The sequence below is a fragment of the Passer montanus genome, unplaced genomic scaffold (assembly GCF_014805655.1).
Source record: "Passer montanus isolate IOZ18808 unplaced genomic scaffold, ASM1480565v1 scaffold4, whole genome shotgun sequence".
NCBI classification, from domain to species: Eukaryota; Metazoa; Chordata; class Aves; order Passeriformes; family Passeridae; genus Passer; species Passer montanus.
This window is the reverse complement of record NW_024368818.1, coordinates 13862291-13883775: the sequence shown is the minus strand read 5'-3', so window position 1 is coordinate 13883775 and position 21485 is coordinate 13862291. Positions and strand designations below refer to the sequence as shown.

Genomic DNA, 21485 nt, shown 5'->3' with positions numbered 1-21485 from the left:
TGCTCCTCTTAACTCCAAGTGTTTTTCTCTGTTCATGCCCTCCTGCTGCTTCTTTGTTCTCCTCACATCAGATCAGCTGGTTTCTGTTGTGAAGGCCCTTCACTGCTCAACCCCAAATCATTGTTAAGGAACTCACGTACTGCTCCAAAATGTTGATTATACCATTCTCTACTGTATACTTTTTTGGCATTCAGAGAAGTCCTTCCATACTCCTCCTTAGTGAATGGACTATTGCAGTCCAAGGCACGGGTGCATGGTCCTCCTCCTCTCTGTTTGCATCTCCCAGTTGTGCCTTGTCCTGTGTGCATGTTGTAAGCTCTGTCATTAAGGGACTATCTCATTCCCCTGGTCAGTGCAGCACCTGGCATATCCTTAGCCTTGGACTGAGGCTCTCAGGTATCAAAGAAACAGGAGGTAAAAATTGCTTCATATACTGTCACATGAAATAGCAAAGACAAGACACAGCTGGACACCCCTGCTCTGATCAGCAGCACCCCATTCCCTCTGCCAACTTTATGGACTCTTTCAGTCCCTGTGGATTCAATATATTCACCATAATGCCACTTCTTTCTTTCACTTAAAAAAAAAATAAGGCAGCACTATGGCAAAAGTGGAAAAAGTGATTTTGTTGCAAAAAATGCTTTAACAAGAGAAAATTTGATTGTCACTCCCAGGAGATGTCAAAATAAAAGTTACTTATTTTTACTCTGTTTTTGAAACACAGTATTTTTGTTTTCTCTTGAATGTCATTTCTGGATTTTTAAACCAAAAAATGGCACAAGAAATAACCAAATTTTTCTCTTGTTTTGAAGTGATGACAGGAAATAAGAACTTATTTTAGAAGTTAAAAACTATTTGTTTCAAGAATATGGAATATTTGGAGAAAAGGCATTCAAAAAGAATAATCAGAAATTCTTGTAAGACAACGCAATGTTTCCAGACTTGTTTAATACATGAAATAAGAGTGATTCTTTATCCTGAAATGTCTCCAGTGGGAGACAGCACAGATAAAGCATGAGGCTGAGGAATTATGTTCTCCCTTTGGTATACAAAAACTTAGAGTCACCATTACAAAAACTTTTGACTGAGGTGCAGCTGATATGGAAATTGTACATCAATCATATATCAGCTAATAATAAAGCAGTCTAAATATAGAAAAATCACATTATAAACACAAAGTATATGATTACTTTTATTCCTCAATATGGACACAGCACAGCTATTACTGCTTTTTGAGGTTACATTTGCAAATGACACAGCCTAGAAGTCATGTTTTTCTGGAGCTGAAAGAGATACAGCTTGGAGCCACTTGAAATCTATTAGAGAAAGGCAGGTCAAGAGGTTGCCATTAGCAATATCCTGGGAAGAGAGCTCTGATCAGCATGCATAGCTACATCCCACCAGCGGGTTCTGTGGCACAGCAGCAAGGTAGCCCAGCTCTCATCCTTCCCTGGTATTTAAAAAATTCACCTTGTTACAGCAGCTCCTGCACATAGAAAGCAGTTCTGTTCTATCAAATGGGACTTAGAGGAAGAAAACTGTTCTCCAGCAGAATAACTGAGATGAGGGTGGGCCAGGAATGACTCTGGGTCACAAGCTTTATTGGCACACACAAACTCCTACAACAGCTATGAGATAAACAGCAGATAAGTACAGAAGGTGGGGGTAAAATCAAGCATGGAAGTTTTTAGAAAGGAAATTTCTACACTTTTAATTTTGGTTCCCCTTGGGGATGTCTAAAAATGTGCAGGAGGACACATGCTCCCTCTGTTACCACAAACCCTCTTTTGGCACCGAGCAGATCTGCTAACCTTTCCCTCCTAACCTCTCAGGCTTTGTAGCATGTTAACCAGAGCTACTCAGCTTCTTTGATGGAGCTGACTCACTCAAAGTGGGCTCAGTATGTGGGCAGAGTGAGTTCACATCTCCTGTGAAATACCACATAAATATATCCATGGAAAGCAGAGTGTAAGTGGGAAGGATGGGGTGTTGCTGAGAAACAGCTCCCCAGTATCTCTGCTTTGATATCACTGTGTCTGGGGCTGAAAGGCAAACCATACACCAAGATACTGAGCTGGGTTCTAACATCTATGTACTTTGGCAAGCCTGAGCAGTTGCAATTGCAAAGCACCCAAAGGGATGCAGGAACAGCCTAGGAGGGTCTAACATGTACCATGGCCAGAGGCAAAAGTGAAGGAGTACAGGTTTAGAGCATCCCTGCTCCAGTGGACAGAGGGGGACAGAGTGTATGTAGTACATTTGAGGGTGCACCTGCATTTAAAGGAACATTAAATAAGTCTTCTGGATCCACAGAAACAACATACAGAGGCAGACAGAGAGAGAAATAATGACAAGGATCAGGTTCTGGAGATAAATATTCTTTTTATTGATTAAGCATACACATAACCTATAGTGCTGCTGCTCCACCTTACTTTAGGGGAATGACCAGAGAAAGCTTAAACAGACATCTTCTGCATCATGTGTGAAATACAGCAGTTGGCAATCTCACCTGCCATGTCATTATTCAGGTTAGATGTTTGTAATGATCCATTCTGTTCATAAAAGTCTATTATATAGCAGGTTCAGTTCAAAGAGTCCCATTTAAAGTGCAGGTTTCATATCAATCTTACTGCTAGATTTTAGTTCAACCAACACAATTACTGAATAGATCACCCCATATACCACATATTTTGCAAACAATTACTGGTTTTTAAAAGGAAAGGCTATACTGCCCTGAAACTTCACAAGAGCTGCATGGTTAGTCTTCACCTATTCTCTTAATGGTGGAGGAGGAGGAAGCTCCCTGCGGCACAGCAATCAAAATGAGCTCTGTTGCAGACAGCTAGCATTTCCTTCCTGCAGTACTTCTGCAATAACAGCTGATGTAATTGTTCAAATTGTAAAAAATCACAAGAAAACATGGTACTTTTCTCACCCACATATAGCTACCTCCTATTCATCAAAAGAAATTATCACTTCACTTCCATAGATGTGATTTATGTATTATTTGCCCTTGCGAACCTCAGTAATGACAATATTTAAGTCTCAAAATAACTGAATTGCAGAGCACAAAAGTGGGTTCCATAGTGTCAGTCCAGCTACCTCCACAGCTATCCATTTTAATCTGCTTGTTATCTTTGTCTTCAGGGAAAAGTAGTTATTAAACTTTGGAGCAGCTGGCATTTTTACTATCTTTGACTTCAAGTGATGTTTTTGTGCTAGCATCAAACCATGGCAAAAATTAATCTGAGAAATTTAACACAGGATATACATTCCATCAAATGCTAATTTCTGTTTTCAATGCAGCACATAGTTGGTTGCATTTCTATTTCCTTATTTACATGGCACACAGGACACCCCAATATCCAATATATCTCATCTATAACCTGGGGTTTGCAGTGTTGAACAGTATTGGAGACTTAAATCTGAATGGAAAACAAATGTCTCTACCCAAACATTGCTCTGGTTTGTCATTAAGGGGTGAAACAACACATAAGATGGCAGCTATTTAAGGAATAAGAATTTATCTCCTGCACCTCAGAAAAGTTATTTACAACACTGGTGTTAAACAAAGGCTGACTTGACTAAGAAAAGCAACAGAGTTTAGATCAGATATCTGACAGAATCTCAGTGCAGCTAATCCTCATTTAAACTCATTTCTTTCCAGCAGAGGTACAGAAAAAGGTCCAACAGGAATTAGATTATTTTAACGATAACTGGGTTAGGCTAAGGCACTGCCTAGTCCTACACTGGAGAATATGGACATTCCTCTGCACAGATTCCTACACATATGCTCCAACACTCAGCTCTTGTTTTTAGTGTAAAGCTTAGCTTATCCATTATCTTCCTCTTTAGTCGAAAGGGCTTTAGCTCTTTACTTGGTAATATAACAGCAAAGTTGGGCTCAGCACTTGTTGTTTCATCCTACCCAGTTTTCTGAGAAAGCAAAAACCAGTAAGATTTCAGTAAGGTTTCTTTACTGGGAAAGTAAGATACAGGACTGCTCAGCTTGTTAAGCTTTGTGTCAGGGGAGCCCAGACATATATACAATGGAATTGAAGCCTCAGGTAGCTACACAACTTTCTTGGGAAGGTTAAGCAGTTTGCAATGTAACCAAAGGATATTGTGATAGCAAGTGGGGAATAGAACTGCAGGATTTCAGCAGTCCTCTTTGAGAGAGGAACAGAGAGCAGTCATCTTTGCTCGGGAACTTTCTACCTGAATTCTTTGCAGGACCCTGGTGCTTGAGCAGCTTCTTTTCAGAAGAGAGGCTTGAGAACCTGGTGACATTTTTTATTCTAGGAGAGAAACACTTGGAGGACCACATGATTATTGAAGAAATGAGAGGAAGCTATATCATCCTTTGCAGCCAAATAAGCATGCAAAGCAGCAGTGAGAGATCCAATTGCATTTTTGCCAAAGAGCTCTGGAAGCTCAAGTTGTTTGACATAAAGAGGAAAAGTTTCAGATGGAAAGTATGAAGACCTTTCTCTTCATTCAGTCCTACAGACGTGTTGAGGGTGTTTGATGGATTAGGGGAAAAAGTTCTAAAACACATTGGTAGGGGAAATGTTAAAAAATATCTCATAAATGGCATGGAACAGTGTCAGGCAAGATCTAGGTCTAAAAAGGAGAAGCTCAGGAAACAGTTCCCTAGTTTAGGGAATGGTTCTTCACCCAGAGGGTGGCTGGGCATTGAGGAGGCTCCCCAGGGAAGTGGTCACAGCACCAGCCTGATAGAGTGCAAGAAGCATTTGGACAGCACTCTCAGGCACATGGTGTGACTCTTGGGGATGTCCTGTCCAGGGCCAGGGCTTGGACTCGGTGATTCTTGTGGGTCCCTTCCAACTCAGGATATTATATGACTCTATGAATGCAGCAGCTGCAGTAACCTTGAGGTTTTCAAGAAACAGGTACATAGGCAAACAGCATTGGTTTTCTCTCCCTCCCTCTTGTTTCCTTTATCTGACACTTTCCAAGCATCCAGTTTGTGCAGTGAGAACAAAGGAGATGAAATGGTTGTAGTGACATCCATGAAACAGAGCAGTGCCGAGATCCTCAGGTGTCACATGGCTGCCCAGCTCTGGTGGTACTTGGTAGTGGGTGGGAAGATGTCAGCATAGTGTGTTATTATACGTCACTCAGAGAATGGTACTTTAGGAGACAGCCTGCAACCAATATCAATCTTGCTGAATAAGGAAGGGGCTTTATGTCATCTGTACATCGTGCCTTCATGTTTCAGATGGTCTATTCCACTCAAGTCCACAAAAAATCCCCACTTTTGGTTCAGAAGATGGGAAAAAGGGAAAAAATGAAGTAGGCTAGACCTTTCCTGAAAATGAATATCCATATTTCAGATGCATATAATTGATCTACATGAGGAATACATGCTCCGAGAAAAAATATCAGAAGCACAGCATTATGTGGGAAGACAGCTCCACCAGGCTAAAACATCCTTTCTTTGTGTGTTTCATGGCAAGTCTATCTTTTAAGTGTTGACAAATCTAGGAGCCCAAGCTAGTATGGCTACCACAGTTTCATGTTCTGGGGTGCGGTGCAGCCAGTACTGAAGCTGAAATAGTATTCCCAACCACACACACACACACGCACACATGTATATATATGTGTATGCATATATGCAAACATGCTTGACCAGATATGCAGATCAACGCAAAAAGTGCAACACTCACACAAAATTTCAATGACAACAGCCTCATCCTCTTCGTCTGTTTGGCTGACCTTGATGAAAGCCTGTTATGGAAAAATATACATACATATGAAGATATATACATGCACAGGTGTCTCTGGTGGCTGGCCCAGGGACTGGCATAGGAGTAACTTCATGGCGGTACTGTGAGGGTTTGGGGAAGAGGCAAAGTTGTCCAAAGATCCTTGCTTCATGCTGAACTTGGAATTGATGATGGAAGGCCCTGGATGTTCTCCAGCAGCTGGGACTAGATAGAATAAGTACTGCAACCCAGGGCAATCCTCAGCAGTGATTCACCAGTGGGGGACACAGCCTCAAAGGCTTTGGATGGGTTTTCACAATAATTGAGAGCAGCATCTTAATTTTTAATCAGACACTTGCATTATGACGGTGTAATTTGTTTACAACCTTCCTGAGAGTCCCTGTAGTGTCTTTAGCCAACTTGAAACAAAAAGAACAAAAAAGAACACTGCAATATAACCGCATACGTTGGCAAACAGTACGGTGCCTTGACTTTACAACCTCAGCATCAGCACCTCTTCCAGGATTGAAGCACCGATCTTTCTCCCAAATGCTTGGGATGGGAATTACCTGAGGTGACTTTGCAATACTAGCCGACTAGTGCCAACTTTTAAAGTGATGACTACTGTGTAATCACAGTCCTTGGACTGGCATTTCAGCTTTCTTTAATTTATTTCCTTTTTCTTTTCTTTCCAAATGCAAATACATGTTGCTTGCCAGATTTCTTCTACAACATGTCAGATCTCATGATACTGAAATAAATTGTATAAATGAGCTCTAAGCAGCCATATTCTGTATTCCTTCTGGCATAGTCAGTTTGACCTCGTCTCAGTCTCACAACTGGAGATGAGGAATGAAAGTCTCTGTGTCAAAACTGGCACAACAATGTGCATGGCTTTGGATTTGAGCCTGACAAATTTATCAGTGGATTACAAAGCTGATGTCTAGCAGCTGAGTGGTTAATACTGAGTGCAGGCTCAGCTGAGGCAAAGGTTTATCAGGCTATTGAGAAACAAAGGGCACAATTTCAATGTTGCTTTAAGTCAGTTTGACCTAGCACATAGGTTAAGAAAAGAAAAGTCCTATTCAGCAATTAGTGCCACCCAGAGATGCTCACCTCAGTTTCTCCCTTGTGCTGGTACTGGCCATCGCACAAAAGAATAATGAATCAGATCCATGGCTTTATCTCCCTAAACTATCCCAGAACAAATGAAAATAAAGGGGAGGTTTGGTTTTAAACCAAATCTGTCCCTTAATACTGCTTATGGCACATTGTGCAAATGCTTACAAGGAAAGTGAGGACAAGGAGGCAGGAGGAAATCTGTACTGTGTCCCCTGCAGTGCACAAGACCCAGAGTGACCGTGAGCCTTCACCATAAGGTGACTGTAGTCCTCCCACTGGGCATACCTGCAATGCCACTCTTGTTCCTTGTTGTGTGACAGAAATTCATACAGAGGAACTTCACCCCTTCTTTCCCCTTCACCTCTCTCCAGCTGTTCTTCACTGCAAGGTAAAACACACTGGATTAATTTTTTCTGTTAAATCTTCCTGAGGGGACAGTGAGTTTACACTGTGAGCCAGCGCCTCTGAGGTGGCTCAATGTTAGAAAGGGATATTTAAAGTCTGGTTTCTCCTCTTACACTCAGTCACTCAAGAGTACCTCTGCCCACGACTATGGTAGCACACTTGGGAAGTGGACCTTATAAGGACACTTTGCAAAATGATAAAGAAAAATTGCAACTCTTATTTTTTTACTTTGCTTTTTCTAGATTTTAAGATTTCCTTCCTGCGAGCAGCATCTTTTCCAGAGTGCACAACACTATCTGGAACAGTAGGAAGGAACCCAGCCTACGTACAGCAATGCTTTTATACTCTGCCTGGTATTTCCCACTGGCAGCATAAACCCAGTTATTTCTTGGCTCGTCCTTTCATTAGTTATAATCCCATTACATATATTATTCAAAAAATAATATGAATTCATACTTTCAGTAAGAAAATATATATTGATGGCCTTTTTTCAATCATCCTCAAATCAATAATATTTTCCCACCACTCATTAAACCAAGGTGGGTTTGTTTGTTTTGGTTTCTTAATTAATTTTACGCTATAGCTCATTTAATTTCATTTTGTATAACCTGGTATGTATGAGCAGAACAAAGAAAGCACTTGAGTATATTTTTACACAATTAAATAGAAGTGATATATCCATGTCTTTTATAGATGGCTTTAATTTTCACCATATCACACTAAAATGTTTTGCAAAAGCAAAGTATATTTTCCCTGAATGAAAAATTTAAACTGACAAAGCATCCACATACCATGTGGGCATCATTATTACCTTTTACCACATACCAATACTTTGGAACCTATTAGAGCTGGAGCACACAAGTATTAAGCTTATCAGCAGTTACAGTGACCCATATACAGATATATAGGAAAAATTTAAATAAAATTGAGACTCCATGCTTTGCAGTACAACCTAACTCTTAGGAGTTCCACAGTTTGGTACAAACTGGCCCCACAGCTGAGGTCCCATTCCTCCATATTGTGGCTGGTACGAATTTAGGTAAGCTATTTTAGCTCTCTGCCTGTTTTGTGTATAGTAAAATGAATCCTGCAAGAGTCTCTGAGAATTTTCCAAAATGCAGGAAAAATATTCTTTGCCTTTATGATTTTTTGGGAATCCTTCTGTCATGGTTTGACCCTGGCACAATGCCAGGGCCCCCATGAAAGGTGTATTTCCAACCTGGTTTCTGTTAGATGTGACCCGGGAACAGAACAAAGCAGGCTCCCATTTGGGGATGGAGGGAAAAACACAACACTTTATTCATTACAATATCTAAAAAGGAACACATACAAAGCTAAGAATGAAAACCTTCCAAATACATTCCTCCTCCCCCCTCCCTTTTCTCCACAGATTCACCACCCCTCAAATAATCAACCCTCAAATCCATCAGGGAGAGAGGAGTCCTCCCTTGCACCATAGGCTTCCCCCGGAGCACAATTGAAACCTCCTGTGCTTCCGTGTCACCCATGGCCCCGCACAGAGAACATCATCCCTCGCGACTTCTCCCCCCTCCATGTCCAGTGCTCTCACCACTGCACACGGGCCAGGACTGCTTTTAGGGCTCCCCGTTTAAAGATGCTCCACCCAGTTCTAAAAGGAGCAGTCTCTCAACTTTGGGACACCAGTCCCCCCAAATTTCACCCCCTGGGGCCGAGGGGCCTCGTGAACAGAGATCTTCCTCTCAGTGGAGACAAAGGGCATCCCACGCCCTCCTCAGCCGTCTCTGTTCACACCACTGCTTCACTCTTGACTCCCAGGTGTTGCTTCCCCCTAAATACAGTCTCTGGGTCACAGGGGAAAAAAAACACGGGTCTGTCCATGGCCATACAAGAGAGTCCAGCCCAAGGCTACTCTATCATCTCTTCCCACCTAGGATTCTTCTCACCTCATCCAGCTTTCCTCATGCTTGCCCATTTCATCTCTCATCTCTCTCTCCTCATTCTGATTCAGGAGGAGAAGTATTTGTAAGGTTTCCATTATTCTACCAAGGGGTTAAAATCTTTGCCTCTGTCTGCCCAGGACTCCCACAGCTGCCAGGCACCTCTCTCGCCACATCCCCCACTTCTGGCTGGCGGTGCTGCCAGCACAGTCTCTATCACTCTCTCTGGGGGGGCTGCCCAAGCATCTCAAGTCTCTTCCACCCCTGCATGTTCTCCTCCACCCCTGCACCCTTTGGGGCTCCCGGCCTCTTCCCCACAGGCCTCATGGCCTCTGCCTCCCCAACCCAGACGCAGCTGGGCAGGGGAGAGGTCCAGACTCCACTCACCAACGCCAGATTCCCAAAGAGGAAGTTCTCTGGGAATCTCCTGCTTTTAACCCCTGTGTGTTCTCAGAGGCATATCCAGATCCTCAGTGGCCACACCAGATGCCAATTTCAAATCTGGCCACTGATTGGTCTGACCTAGACTCTTTCAGAAACACACTTCCGGGGCAAACCACAACTCCTTCTGACTTCATTACCTTCCTTGGCTATATCTGCATCAAACATGGCTTATGACTGAATCAGAGCTTAAGTGACAGTGAATTTATCATGTCCCGTGATCAATTTTTCCAAGGTTTAAACACAAACCTGAGCCTTATTTTAATCTAGAGTAGTCTAAATCCAACCCATTCTACAATATTAAAATTATATTTCCTACCACAAAAAGTAATCTTTGCACAGGGTGTTGATTATCATAATCCAGTAATTACTTTGATATTACACCCACTACAAAATAATTTCTACTTTGGAAATTCACTTTAGAGAGTCTGAGCTTCTCTGAGCACTAAATGTGAAACAGGGCATCTTCCAAAATTCAAATTATTCTCCAGTTTCTTTCAATTCTTCTGCCCCTTATTTAGGACATTCAGTTTGGGAACTTTGATTTCTTCAAGAGAATGAAAAAGTCTTCCAAATGCAAACAAATTTTTTCTCTGATCTAGACAGAATTATTTTTTAATCTGACCAATGCCTTTAAATAAAAACTACCCTTTCCAAGTCAATTTTGCTTGCTGCTGAGGAAATACAAAGGGTATTAAGGGCTACCAGGAGACTAAGCTCTATTTAATTTAGTTATTTGTCATGTTTTAAATTTCTCTTTCTTAAGATTTGATTGCCTGTGACCCATCTAGGTAGACCTATCATCCTCAAGGATTTATGGTTTATTGCCGCTAATCCCAGGCCTGATTCTCTCCATTTCCATTCTCTGAATAAAATTCCCAACAACTTTTGGATAGGTCTTCTCTTCTTCTCTTTATCCCGCCTTGTCTTCCCACCACGCTCGCATCCCATCTGCTCCCATAGCACAGCCAACATCTCCCGAGTGATGCCAGTCTAGCTGGAATTGCAATGCTAAAAAAGCCTCTGGAAAATATCACTTCCAGCTATACAAATAGCTACTGATCTGCTTGCTCTCTTTGTCAAGATGCTGAGGAAGGAAAAGTAACCAACCAGACTTCTGCAGGAGCCAGAGAGATTTCTCTCCTTCTCACTAAACTTATGTCCAGTACTCTTTTGTTTGTTCTTTTTTTATTTTTCACAGAATTAGTATGGAGATTGGCTATAGAAGAGCCTGATCTGAACTGTAAATATCCTTTCAGTTACCTTTAATTAAATTACGTCAAGAAAGGGAGGCAATATGGAATAAAATGGCCCTGAAGATGCCCTTACCTCATGGTCCTGCTTTGTTAGGCTCTCAGGTCCAGGGAAGGATGAAGAGGTCCATATGAAGAGAACATAAAAGCAGTGGTTTGCCAAGATAATGAACAATTTGAGGCAGTTAAGGTCTGCTGCTTTGCCACAAACCTGGCTTTTCTACAAGGAGCTTTGTCACTCCATGAAGGGACCAGCTAATTACCTCAGCATTTTGTCTCTCTGCATGTAGCATTAATTCTGCAGACCTAGGCTCTTCCAAGGCTGCAGCTCCTGAGAAAATAACAGGAAACAACTACACATTTTCGAGATGCTAAAGGGAAATAACTTACATGACTGTGTAGGGGAAGAAAAGAAAAACTTCTGTCAACTTCTGTAAGCAGATCAACATCTGATGATGGGAACACTGATTTCTTTCTGTCATGGAAACCACATGCCTGTTATTGGATTAAACAACTGTCTCTGTAGATCAAGGCACATGGAAGAATTGCAGTGATCCATCATAGCTGTTCAGATGCGTTCTCTTTGCCTTCAGGAAAGGACAGCCCTGCATGACAGAGAGAATACTTGATGCTAACTGCCTTAAATATAGCCAGGGCTGGAGAAAGAACCTTATTTGAAGAAAAAGGTATTCCACAATGTTTGACTCAGTGGTCACAGTATTCTGAAACAAAACAGAGTATGATTACTTTCTCCAAATACACTTTTTTTTTTTTTGCCCAAATCTTTTCAATTCAGTCCCCAAGGACAGGAGCACTGTGCCAGTGTCACTACCTGGCTGACAGCAAATGCCTTAGGCTACTTCAGGATTTCAGTTTTCCTTAAAAATGTATTAAGGGAGTTAATGGACTTGGCTGGGGAGTCATAAAATGTAACTCTCTGATATGAAATGGCTTATGGTGCCCAAGGAGAACCATTTGTACTTTACCAATAGAAATACACCTGAAGTTGTGCCCTATCCATGGGTTTTTTCTCCCCAGCTGGATGCCATTGGGAGTTTTCTTTGTTCCATTAAGCTGGGAAACTCTTCTTGAAAAGCAAGAGTAAGGTTCTCTTTCCATAACTTACAAAATATGAGTAAGGAAGGGAGATGGCAGTGCCCCCCAAGAAGTGCCCACTTAAGAGGATGAATACAAACAGATGAGGTACAAAAAAAATATTACTGATATACTACATCTGTCAATTTTCTCACACAAAATTTTAAAAACCCATGAACACTCTTGAAAATACAAATCACCATGCATTATCTGGCCAGGAAAAAAACAGTGTTTTGACTCCATTTTACTGAACAAGCTGGGAAGAAACCTTTAAATTGAAATAATAAGTGTAACTTCACCCAATCATTTTATTAGCAAGCAGAATATAATCCTAATTTTTCAGTGTCATATTAAACCCAAAAGCAAAATCCCAAGACTACTACAAGATAAATGCACATGACTAGCTGTTCTGAAAGGAGTAAAAGAAAATGTGACTCTCAAAGCTTCAAAGAATATTTCTGAGATTCCCATGGTGGCATACAGATATGCTCAATGAAAGAGATTCCAGCCAAGGCTACATGATCTTGTGCCAGCTATAGAAGAGAACTGTTCCCAAACAACTCAGTGAATTGTTCAACACATCATGTGCATCAGCAAAACTCATCACATCAGGATTTAGAGGCACATGATCACATCTGAACCTAAAGATCAGCTGCAAGGGCAGGCAATCCAATGTTCCTGCTGCTGCTAGGCAAAGCTTGATACCCCATGTGGGAACCACACTGCAAATGAAGGAATCCAAAAGTACATACTTTCATTTCCATGGAAATGTTTTGCATTTGCATTCTGCTTGAAAGATTACTGGCCTAACGATTCTTATTAAAAGCTCTTACACAACAGCAACACTTAACTCATGCAGCAAGGATGCTGCATTTCAGGACATTTCTTGCAAAGCTATTTCAGACAAATTATGAGTTTTAGCTCTGAACCTTGTGCTCATCAGCCCTCCTAATTTTCAGATTGTGACTGCTCAGCATTTTCTAAAAATCAGGCCACAGGAAGTATCTCAGATTGAGCATTCCAAAGTTAGGGTATGGATCATCACCAGACATTAAAAACCCGATCCAAGTCCCACCTCTGCCTTCTTAAAATATTATTGTGTTCCCACAACCAGAGTATCTCTGCACCTCTAACAACCTTGTGCTGCAGAGAAGAGCTATCTCAGCTCCCATCCACAACTGCTTGGGAAATAAAGCTCTGATAGTCAGGGCACTTTATCCAAGACATAAGTAAAAGCCAGGCAGGGAAAAGATCAAGTACAGCCCTGCCTTACATCCCACCCCTCCTCAAGCTAAATTATTCCTTTATATTCTATGTATTTTTTAGTGATTACTGAATTTCTTCATGTTGTTCTTCAAAGATTACAGAGTTTCTGCTCAAACTATCTTGAGATAACATAAGCTGAAGTTCTCACATTGTTTAAACTTATCCATCTGAAAGCTTCAAATAAACATTATTATGCAGATAAGAGTTTTTCCAGAGAGGATTGATGAAATTAACTGAAGAAGAGAGACACAAATGAAGATTTTAATCAAAATTAATACCTGCATTGTAAAGTGTAGACAAGGTGTATGATCAGAGTCGTGTTTTCATTTATTAGAGTTTTTGATCCTAAAAAGAGAACAAAGATTTTGGCTTTACCTCTATTTGATGAATAGGAGAGGGCTTTAATTTGGTAGGCTATGCAGATTGTTTATCAATATTTCTGCCCAAAAATAAGAGGTAGAAATCTGTTGGCAGAATTCCTTGATAACCTGCAGAGATCCTCATACCCCCGAGAACTTGCATTTACGAACTGTATTTCTGGGATAACTTGAGTCCCTGAACAGCTGCGGGGGGAACAGGGGAGGGAAGTCCATGTCCTCTGGTCAGTGGCCAGTGCTGGGGAGGAGAGCAACCGTTGCACTGAGATCTCCATTAAAGCACAATTTACAGGTTTCTTTAGACCATTCCTATCCCTTATAACTAATAAATGAATCCAGAGATCCCTCCCTGAGCCTGATGTTGATAATTATCTCTCACCAGTATCTTTGGATTTAGTATGGAATCCTCTTTCTTCATGAAGAAGATACCTGCATCTGCTTGCCCTGTAGCATTTTTCCACCTTCCCTATTCCAACCTGGCGCACTCAGGTGAATAAACACAAAGGGATCAGAGAAAGGGTTTGAGGATTGATAGTGACGAGTTGACCAGAAAAAGGCTCAAAGCGGGGAGAACTGAGAATGTTTTGGAAGGTTCTTAATTTTGCTTTCCAAACACATTCCATAGTTGAGTTGTTAATGCCACTATACACTTCCACTACTGCAGCCTTAAAGCTTTCTGCATCCAAGTTAAAGAGCAGACACACAGCCTTGGGTGACAGACAGCTAACGGAAGAAATTTTGGAAGAGAAATATGGAATGGAGCAGCTGAGGCTGGAGGTGTGGGGAGCAGTTTCTATTGGGTTTACATGGCAATGTTTTGGCAATTAGGTGCTACAGGGCTGGCTTCTGCCAGAAGGTGGCAGAAACTGTCCCCATGTCAGATGGAGCTTGTTCCAGCTGGCTGCAAGATAGACCTGACACTGGCCAGAACTTGGCACTGGCAGTGCCTCTGGGATAACATATTTAAGAAGAGGTAAAATAAAGCTGCACAGCAGCTGAGAGAGACGAATGTGTTAAACAACAGTGTAGACACTGAGGTCAGTGAAGAAGCTCTGGATGGAGAAAGACACTTTACTGACAGCTGACCTGCTTTTTCAGCTTATCACTTCTTCCTCAGATGTTTCCACTCCGTTGGTGATGTCCAAAGGATCATGATGGAACTCATACGTCATTGAAAATCCTTGCTAAGAAATTAGAGGAAGAGGAACAGGACAGAGCAGCTAGAAACAAGACCATTCAAAACTAGCTACAAATGTTTCTGAAAGTGAGGAGGAAGGACTGAGGTCTTTAATTAATTTCTCTCTATTCCTCACAATCACATGAATTGCTGAGTACAGAAAGAGAGTGATTTACATTTATGGAATTTAAAAGCACATTCAGACTCTTTGTAGCAGCACAAGCATTTGCTTTTTTGTAAGCTTGCATAGGAACTCAGTACTGAAGTGGATAACCCCAAATTTGGAAATTTGGAAAGTATTACACACACAAACACAAGACATTGCATGCAACCCTGTCTCCAGCATTAAAAAAAAAAAAAACAACTCCATCACTTTCTTTTAATCTTCAAGAAGAAAAATTCTGCTAATCCCTATCATTAATTAATATGCTCTCTCTTCCACAGCATTTTTGAACGATGGTTAAGAAGACACAGGCCCATGCTAGAAGTATACCCAGCAGCTAATGCACCAATTGGGCACAATCGAGAAAATTACATGGTCCCTTTCATCCCTCTTTACAGAAATGGAGAATTTTTTAAACCTTCAAGAGAGCTGGGGTATGACTATGAATATCTGCAAGAACCAGGTAATATCATAATTTTGGGGAAAAGGGCAAATGTAAAATTTGTTGCCTATAACCTGGAATATATTTGTCATATGAGAAGATAAAAAAATCATTCTAATTCCAGATTTAAAAGAAAAAAAAATTAGAAGACTGGGCAATCACTAATCACAAGTTTCAAAAAGGGGAAATGTGAGATTCTGCACCTAAGATGGGGCAATCCTGGATGTGTGGACAGATTAGGGAATGAGATGCAGAAAATATGTAGTCCAGGTACTGGAATATAAGCGCATGAAACAGCCACATCAAGACCAGAAATGCAAATACATATATTTTTAATCAGACATTAGTTTCCTAAACTTCTCTTATTGCTAGAATTGTACAACTCAGGCAAAGTGGCAAATACCATGACTTTCAGGAATTCTGAATCCTGAAATCGTACTGCAAGAGGAAGAAAGTGGTAAAATACTTACCATCCAATAATTAATTTCTGTTGCCTCTTGGACTCTAGCCTTTTCCTAGGGGAGAACACAGTCCTCAGAAAAAGAAAATCCTATTAAATTCTGCCCAGGTTTTTAACAGAGGTAAGGAAAGTAGTTCCTTAATTATACTGAAAGATCAACACAATGAAGGAAATTCAACCTTGTTCAGAAAGCCCAGATAATCCTCAGATGTCGCTCAACCCCTTGGTAATCTCACTAAGAAGCAAACTTAAGCTATTTCTTATCTGAAGGAAAGAACTAGTTACAAATGAAAAATGGTTGGACTCTCAAATTACAGAGATTTTCTCATTCTAGTGTATAAATACAAACTTTTCTTTAGGAGAAGACAAACTCTGTGACTGGCAAACAGGAAGTACTGGACAAGTAGAAAAAATTTATGAAAGAAAAAATGGTCAGTAGAAAATATCTGGGTGGTCAATAAAAGGCAGCATTTCTTCAGATCTTCCAGATGAGGAAGAAGAAGCAAGGCAGAAGAGAACAAGGCAGGATGAGGAATGAACACACAAGATCTGGCCCCATCCTGTTCTCAAAACCTATCTTGTCTGCTCTTAAAGAAAGTGGTTTGGGGGCAATTTTGGTGGTTCTGCGTTGACAGTTGGACTAGATGGCCTTGGGGGTCTGATGATGATGATTCTGTGACTCTGTGACAAACAGCAGTTCTGAGTTACAGTACCAGCAACTTAAAAGAGATGAAGTAGAACTAAACTAAGCATGATGAGGCTGGTTACAAGAAACAAAACTTGGAAAGAATCCAATGACAAAATTGCTTTTTAATACTAAATTATACTGTTGTTTTGTCCCTGAGGAAAAACTGATACCTGTAGCTCTGCTTTCCACTGTAAAGCAAATCAGTGTGTTAAGAGTACATAGTTTTAATTGCAGCTTCATTTATTTTTATATGTAAGATAGTGCTGAGGCAGAAGTGGTCTCAAAGAGTTTGTATGGAAATCCATCCCTCAGGACTCCAAGGCAGATGTCACAGTGTAGCTACTGGGGAGCTGCTCTGAGCAGAAACTGGAGCAGACACCCAGCTTTCCTTGACATGAAAATCATGAGCTGTAAAATGACCACAACATGCACGGCTGCCTGAAAACAAACACAAGTTAGCATCAATAACAGCGATTTGGAAGACTAATGGCACCACCTAACAATAGCTGTGAAAAGAAGTTACTCTGTTAAGAGCTGTTTCAAGAGCTATATTTCAGCACCTGGACTAAGATTTTTCTGTATTTTTTTTTCTTTCTTCCAGAAATGAAAACAGATAAATTTACAGATGCAGTCTTGACTTTTGCCCAGAAAATCTCCCTCTCCCAGTGGGAAGATTTTTATAGAATCACAGAATCATTAAGATTGGAAAAGACTTCTATGATCTTGAAGTCCAAGCATAAAACCAGCACTGTCAAGCCCACCATCCAGGGATGGTGACTCTACTATTTCCCTCAGCAGCCTGTTCCAGTCCTTGACAATCTTTCCATTAAAAAAGATTTTCCAAGCTGTAATTATGAGGAGACTGATAAAATCCGTAGGAGCTGGGAACTTTTCAACACTACAAAGACAAGTAACCATGCCTTAAAGCTGAGGGACTCCATAACTTGAATCTCTCCTAGCTCATCTTTCTAGTTTTGATTGTGGAAGCCTCACAGGTACTTTTTGTGAACATCCAGAGGTACAACTAGTGAGCAACAAACACACAAGAAATGGCAGAAACCAGTTATCCCACTCCCCCTTCACACCTAGTTTAAACCCTGATAATTCCTGGGCCATGATCCTTTTCTCCCTCTGACTCAGATGTACCCCATACAACATGAGCAGGCCTGGTGCTGTGTCCGTCATCCCATGGACAGAAACCCCAAAATTCCACCTGTGGCACCAATCTCTTGGCCATGTATGGATCTGTTGAGTTTTCCTATTTGTTTCAGTATTTTCCCCTAGCACTGAAGGAATCAAGGAGAATACTACCTGAACACCTACTCTGTTAACTGCCCTGAAGTCCTTTTACATTACCCTGGGACTTCCTCCTTCAGTCTCACCCCTATCCACCTGGAATACTAATAGAGGGTAGTCAGGGGGCCACACCAAATCAGGCAGCTTCCTGGCTACACCCCTTAGCCAGGCCCTGGGAGGCAGCATCTTTTCAGAGCTCAATGCATGTAACAACATATTCTTGGAAGTACTGTAACCCAAGAGGATTGTTTTTCTGGGCACCAGTGAAAATGCAAGATAACAGATAGACATTTACAGGCTTTGTGGGGGTACAACATTCTAAATATGGTTGAGTACATCTAAATCAGTCCAGATGCATAAAGAATGTTCAGAAATAAACCACCATAGGAGTTCCCAGAGAAAGTGCCCATAGAGGTGCTCTTTCTTTTCCCTACTAGCTAGTAATTACTGCTAATAATGCTCTCAGAGCTAATAATTGGGAGATGTGGATTCCAAATTCTCCTTGGCCCAAGCAGACAAGTATTCTTATTTTTCAAGTTCAAGCCAGCACATTATTGGATGCATTTTGAACAGGTTTCTTTCCAGCCTCTGCTGTGAAGTGAGAGCCCTGTATGGCAGGGTTTTCATAACTCATTAAGCCATAGCAAGAAAAACAGACACACACACACAATTCCTGTCACAAAGCCAGAAGGCAGCTGATCATCTAACAGTCAGAAGCTGCCCTGGATTCACCAAAGAAAGAGGACTTGTTGTGCAGAATGACCACAGAATAGTTGTCTACTGCCTCTCCCCACAGAGGAACTGTCAAGGCAAGTGGAATGCAGCTTCGCAATTACTAAAAAGAAGCTTTTTTCCCCAGCCAATATGTAGTTAATGCATGTAGTTAAGGCAGGGATGTTTTTGCTGCTAAACGTTGTGATAAAAGTTCAAAGAGCAGCTTGAAAGGATGATGGAAGGATCAAAAAAAATCCTCCAATGACTATTACACAAAACAGCACAGCGTCTGGTTCAGGAAATCCCTGACCTGCAAACTTTTGGTGGCTGGGTAAGTATTTTGTGAAGGCATTGTAATAGAGTTGACCTTTTCTTAAACTCTCCCCAGTGTTCTGCCTCAGTTATTGTTGCCAAAGGATGCTGAGCTAGCAGGACCTTTGGTCATACAGTATCAAACTTGGGTTGCAGTCTGAAGTTTTGACAAAATGGTGAGGAGCACTGGGGACAGAGAACTCTGTACCAGCTTTGGACATGAGGTCTGAGAAACAGACTATCAGGGCTGAAGAGATTTGTTTAAAACTATTTGTGGGTCTCAGACAATTTCTACCACTCTAGTCTCTATACTCAGCTTTCCAATATTATCTATTACAGAACTTCCATAAACTGACAATGCATTGCATCAAGTCAAATAATCTTTCTTTTTCTGTTTGATTTTTCAAGCCCTTCAGTCTTTCCAAGACTTGTTGACACCCTATCTTCAGGAAGCCCGTCAGATCTGGGCTTGGTTGGTCGGAGCAGCCGTGTTTGGAGGCATTGTTACTGCTGTGCTCACAGGGCTCATCAGGGCCTGCCGGAAGAAAAAAGGAGGAACTTCTTCAGAGATACAACCCTTACTCATAGAAAGTGAAGATTACAACAATATAAGTTATCAGTCCAATTTCTAGAGGTCTCCAGTAACTCAGTCATGCTAAGGTGCTAATCAAGCATGCAGTGCTTGATTGATGTTTACAAATACCTTGTTGAGGTGTGCTGCAGAAGCAGGATGGGCCATCTCAAATCTCTTTTAATCTCCAATGTTGTAGCATCTTATCAGATTCACTCCTAAAAAATCTCCCAGATTCAACACAAGCTATGATGCCACCCAAAGAACACCATGTATTTCCTATGCTTGATTAAATAATGCTCCTACGAAACCAGACTGGCTTATGTGGTGGATTGAATGTATAATTCTTTTTTCACAACTGTAGGATCCAATTCCGCTGCCCAATCCATTTGTTTGGCACATGGATATAGTGACATGTGCCTGATTGCCTAATTGATGCTACTTGTTTGAATGTAAGAGCAAAAAGAACCCTTTAGTTCAGTTAGCAAAATATACAGTGACTGAGCAGACTGACTGTACCATAGACAAATTTTCTTCTGGTATAGGAGTTTTCCCTCCAGCTCCTATAACGTCCTATAATGTTTGTCCTTGACTGAACCCCATCAGCAGAATAAAGGAAGCCTAGAAACGACTTCTCACTTTCTTTAAATGCTCATTAGTTGCTCTCTTCTCTACTGCCTTGCATTTATCTGGAGAGCTGGTTGATTTTTAGGAGAGAAAATGCGGTCTCACCATGCCCACCTCTGTTCCACTTGACCTAATGATTGCTCACCTTATGTCTGACTATTGTTTGCTCAGTATGCACCGATTCCATGATGTAACCCACTTGTAACAAAACAAAGTGTGGTGGGTTGACCCTAGCTGGACAGCAGGTGCCCACCAAAGCTACTCTATCACTGCTCTCCTCATTTTGCATGGCACAGATAATATATGGAAAAGTTCATGTGACAAGATAAGGACAGGAAGAGATCATTCACCAAATACTGTTATGAGCAAAACAGACTCCATTTGGGGAAATTAGTTTAATTTTAATTTCCTGCCAACCAAAAGTCAGAATAGCATAATGAGAAATGATAATAATTACACCTTCCCCAACTTCTCCCTTCTTCCCAAGCTCAAATCCAGATTTCTCTACATTCTCCATGCCAGCAGCACAGGGGGATGGAGAATGCGGGATGTTATATCTAAGACCTAAAGACCCATTCAGGTCTTTAGAGGGAGGGAGAATGAAAATCCTGTAAGTCCCAGGGGCTTCCCAGGAAGACTCTCCTGTTGGAGTCTGGAGCTTGTATGCTTCTGGGGTCCCCAGTTCTGGAGTTAGAACATGACCGGAATATGCTGGAATTGTGTACCTTAAAAATCCCAAATGTCCAGCTTTGAGACAGTCTGAATGGCTGTGGCAGTCTGGGACTGACTGGAAGAGCTGTGACCCCTGGTTGGGTGCTTGCCATAACAGAAATGCCACTCCTGTGTTCCATCAGATGCTCGCTGAAAATAGCGCCATTATGCAAAATATTTCAGCGTCAGTAAAGCAATGTCATCCTTTGAAAAGTTCTTCTGATAGAAAAATCCTAACTGTATTAAGCAAGTTTATTTCAGTCTTTGCAGTGTTCCATGGTAATAGCATTTCACTTTCACACTGATCAAGTTAATTTTTACCAGATGTTACCCACTTGCAAAAGCCATGGCCAACAAGTCATTTCTGATTCAACTCTTCAGCTCTTCATGTCTTCTCCACAGATCATGGGTGTTCCTTGCGCCTCCCTCCTCTGGCCATCGCAAATCACCACATGTGAAAGGATCAAAGTGAAGCTTTGGCTCATCAGATTATCTAAATCCTACTTTTTGGCAGCTCTTCTTCCTCAAAACCATGGAATGCATAATTTATACTTGTGACCAAGCTCATGACCTATTAGTGAAAGTCTGTTTATGCTCTGCCCAGAGCATTTACCAATTCCCAGGCAGGCTTTTTCCTTTCCCTTGTCTTCAGTGAAGGATCTAACAGCCCATTTTCTTCCCCTGGAAGTTTCATCACAGAGACTTCAAACTAGCTCT

General features: G+C 41.3%; 1 protein-coding gene across 1 annotated transcript in view; it reads left to right on the top strand.

The window, feature by feature from the left end:
- The window catches only part of TYR (tyrosinase), a 43862-nt gene extending 24128 nt beyond the window's left edge, over window positions 1–19734 (top strand). The window contains exons 4-5 of the mRNA XM_039718766.1: window positions 15229–15410; window positions 19268–19734. Coding sequence (XP_039574700.1) covers window positions 15229–15410; window positions 19268–19491 — 406 coding nt within the window. The 3' untranslated portion in view covers window positions 19492–19734. The remainder of the gene's footprint in view (window positions 1–15228; window positions 15411–19267) is intronic.
- The last annotated feature ends 1751 nt before the right edge of the window (window positions 19735–21485 follow it).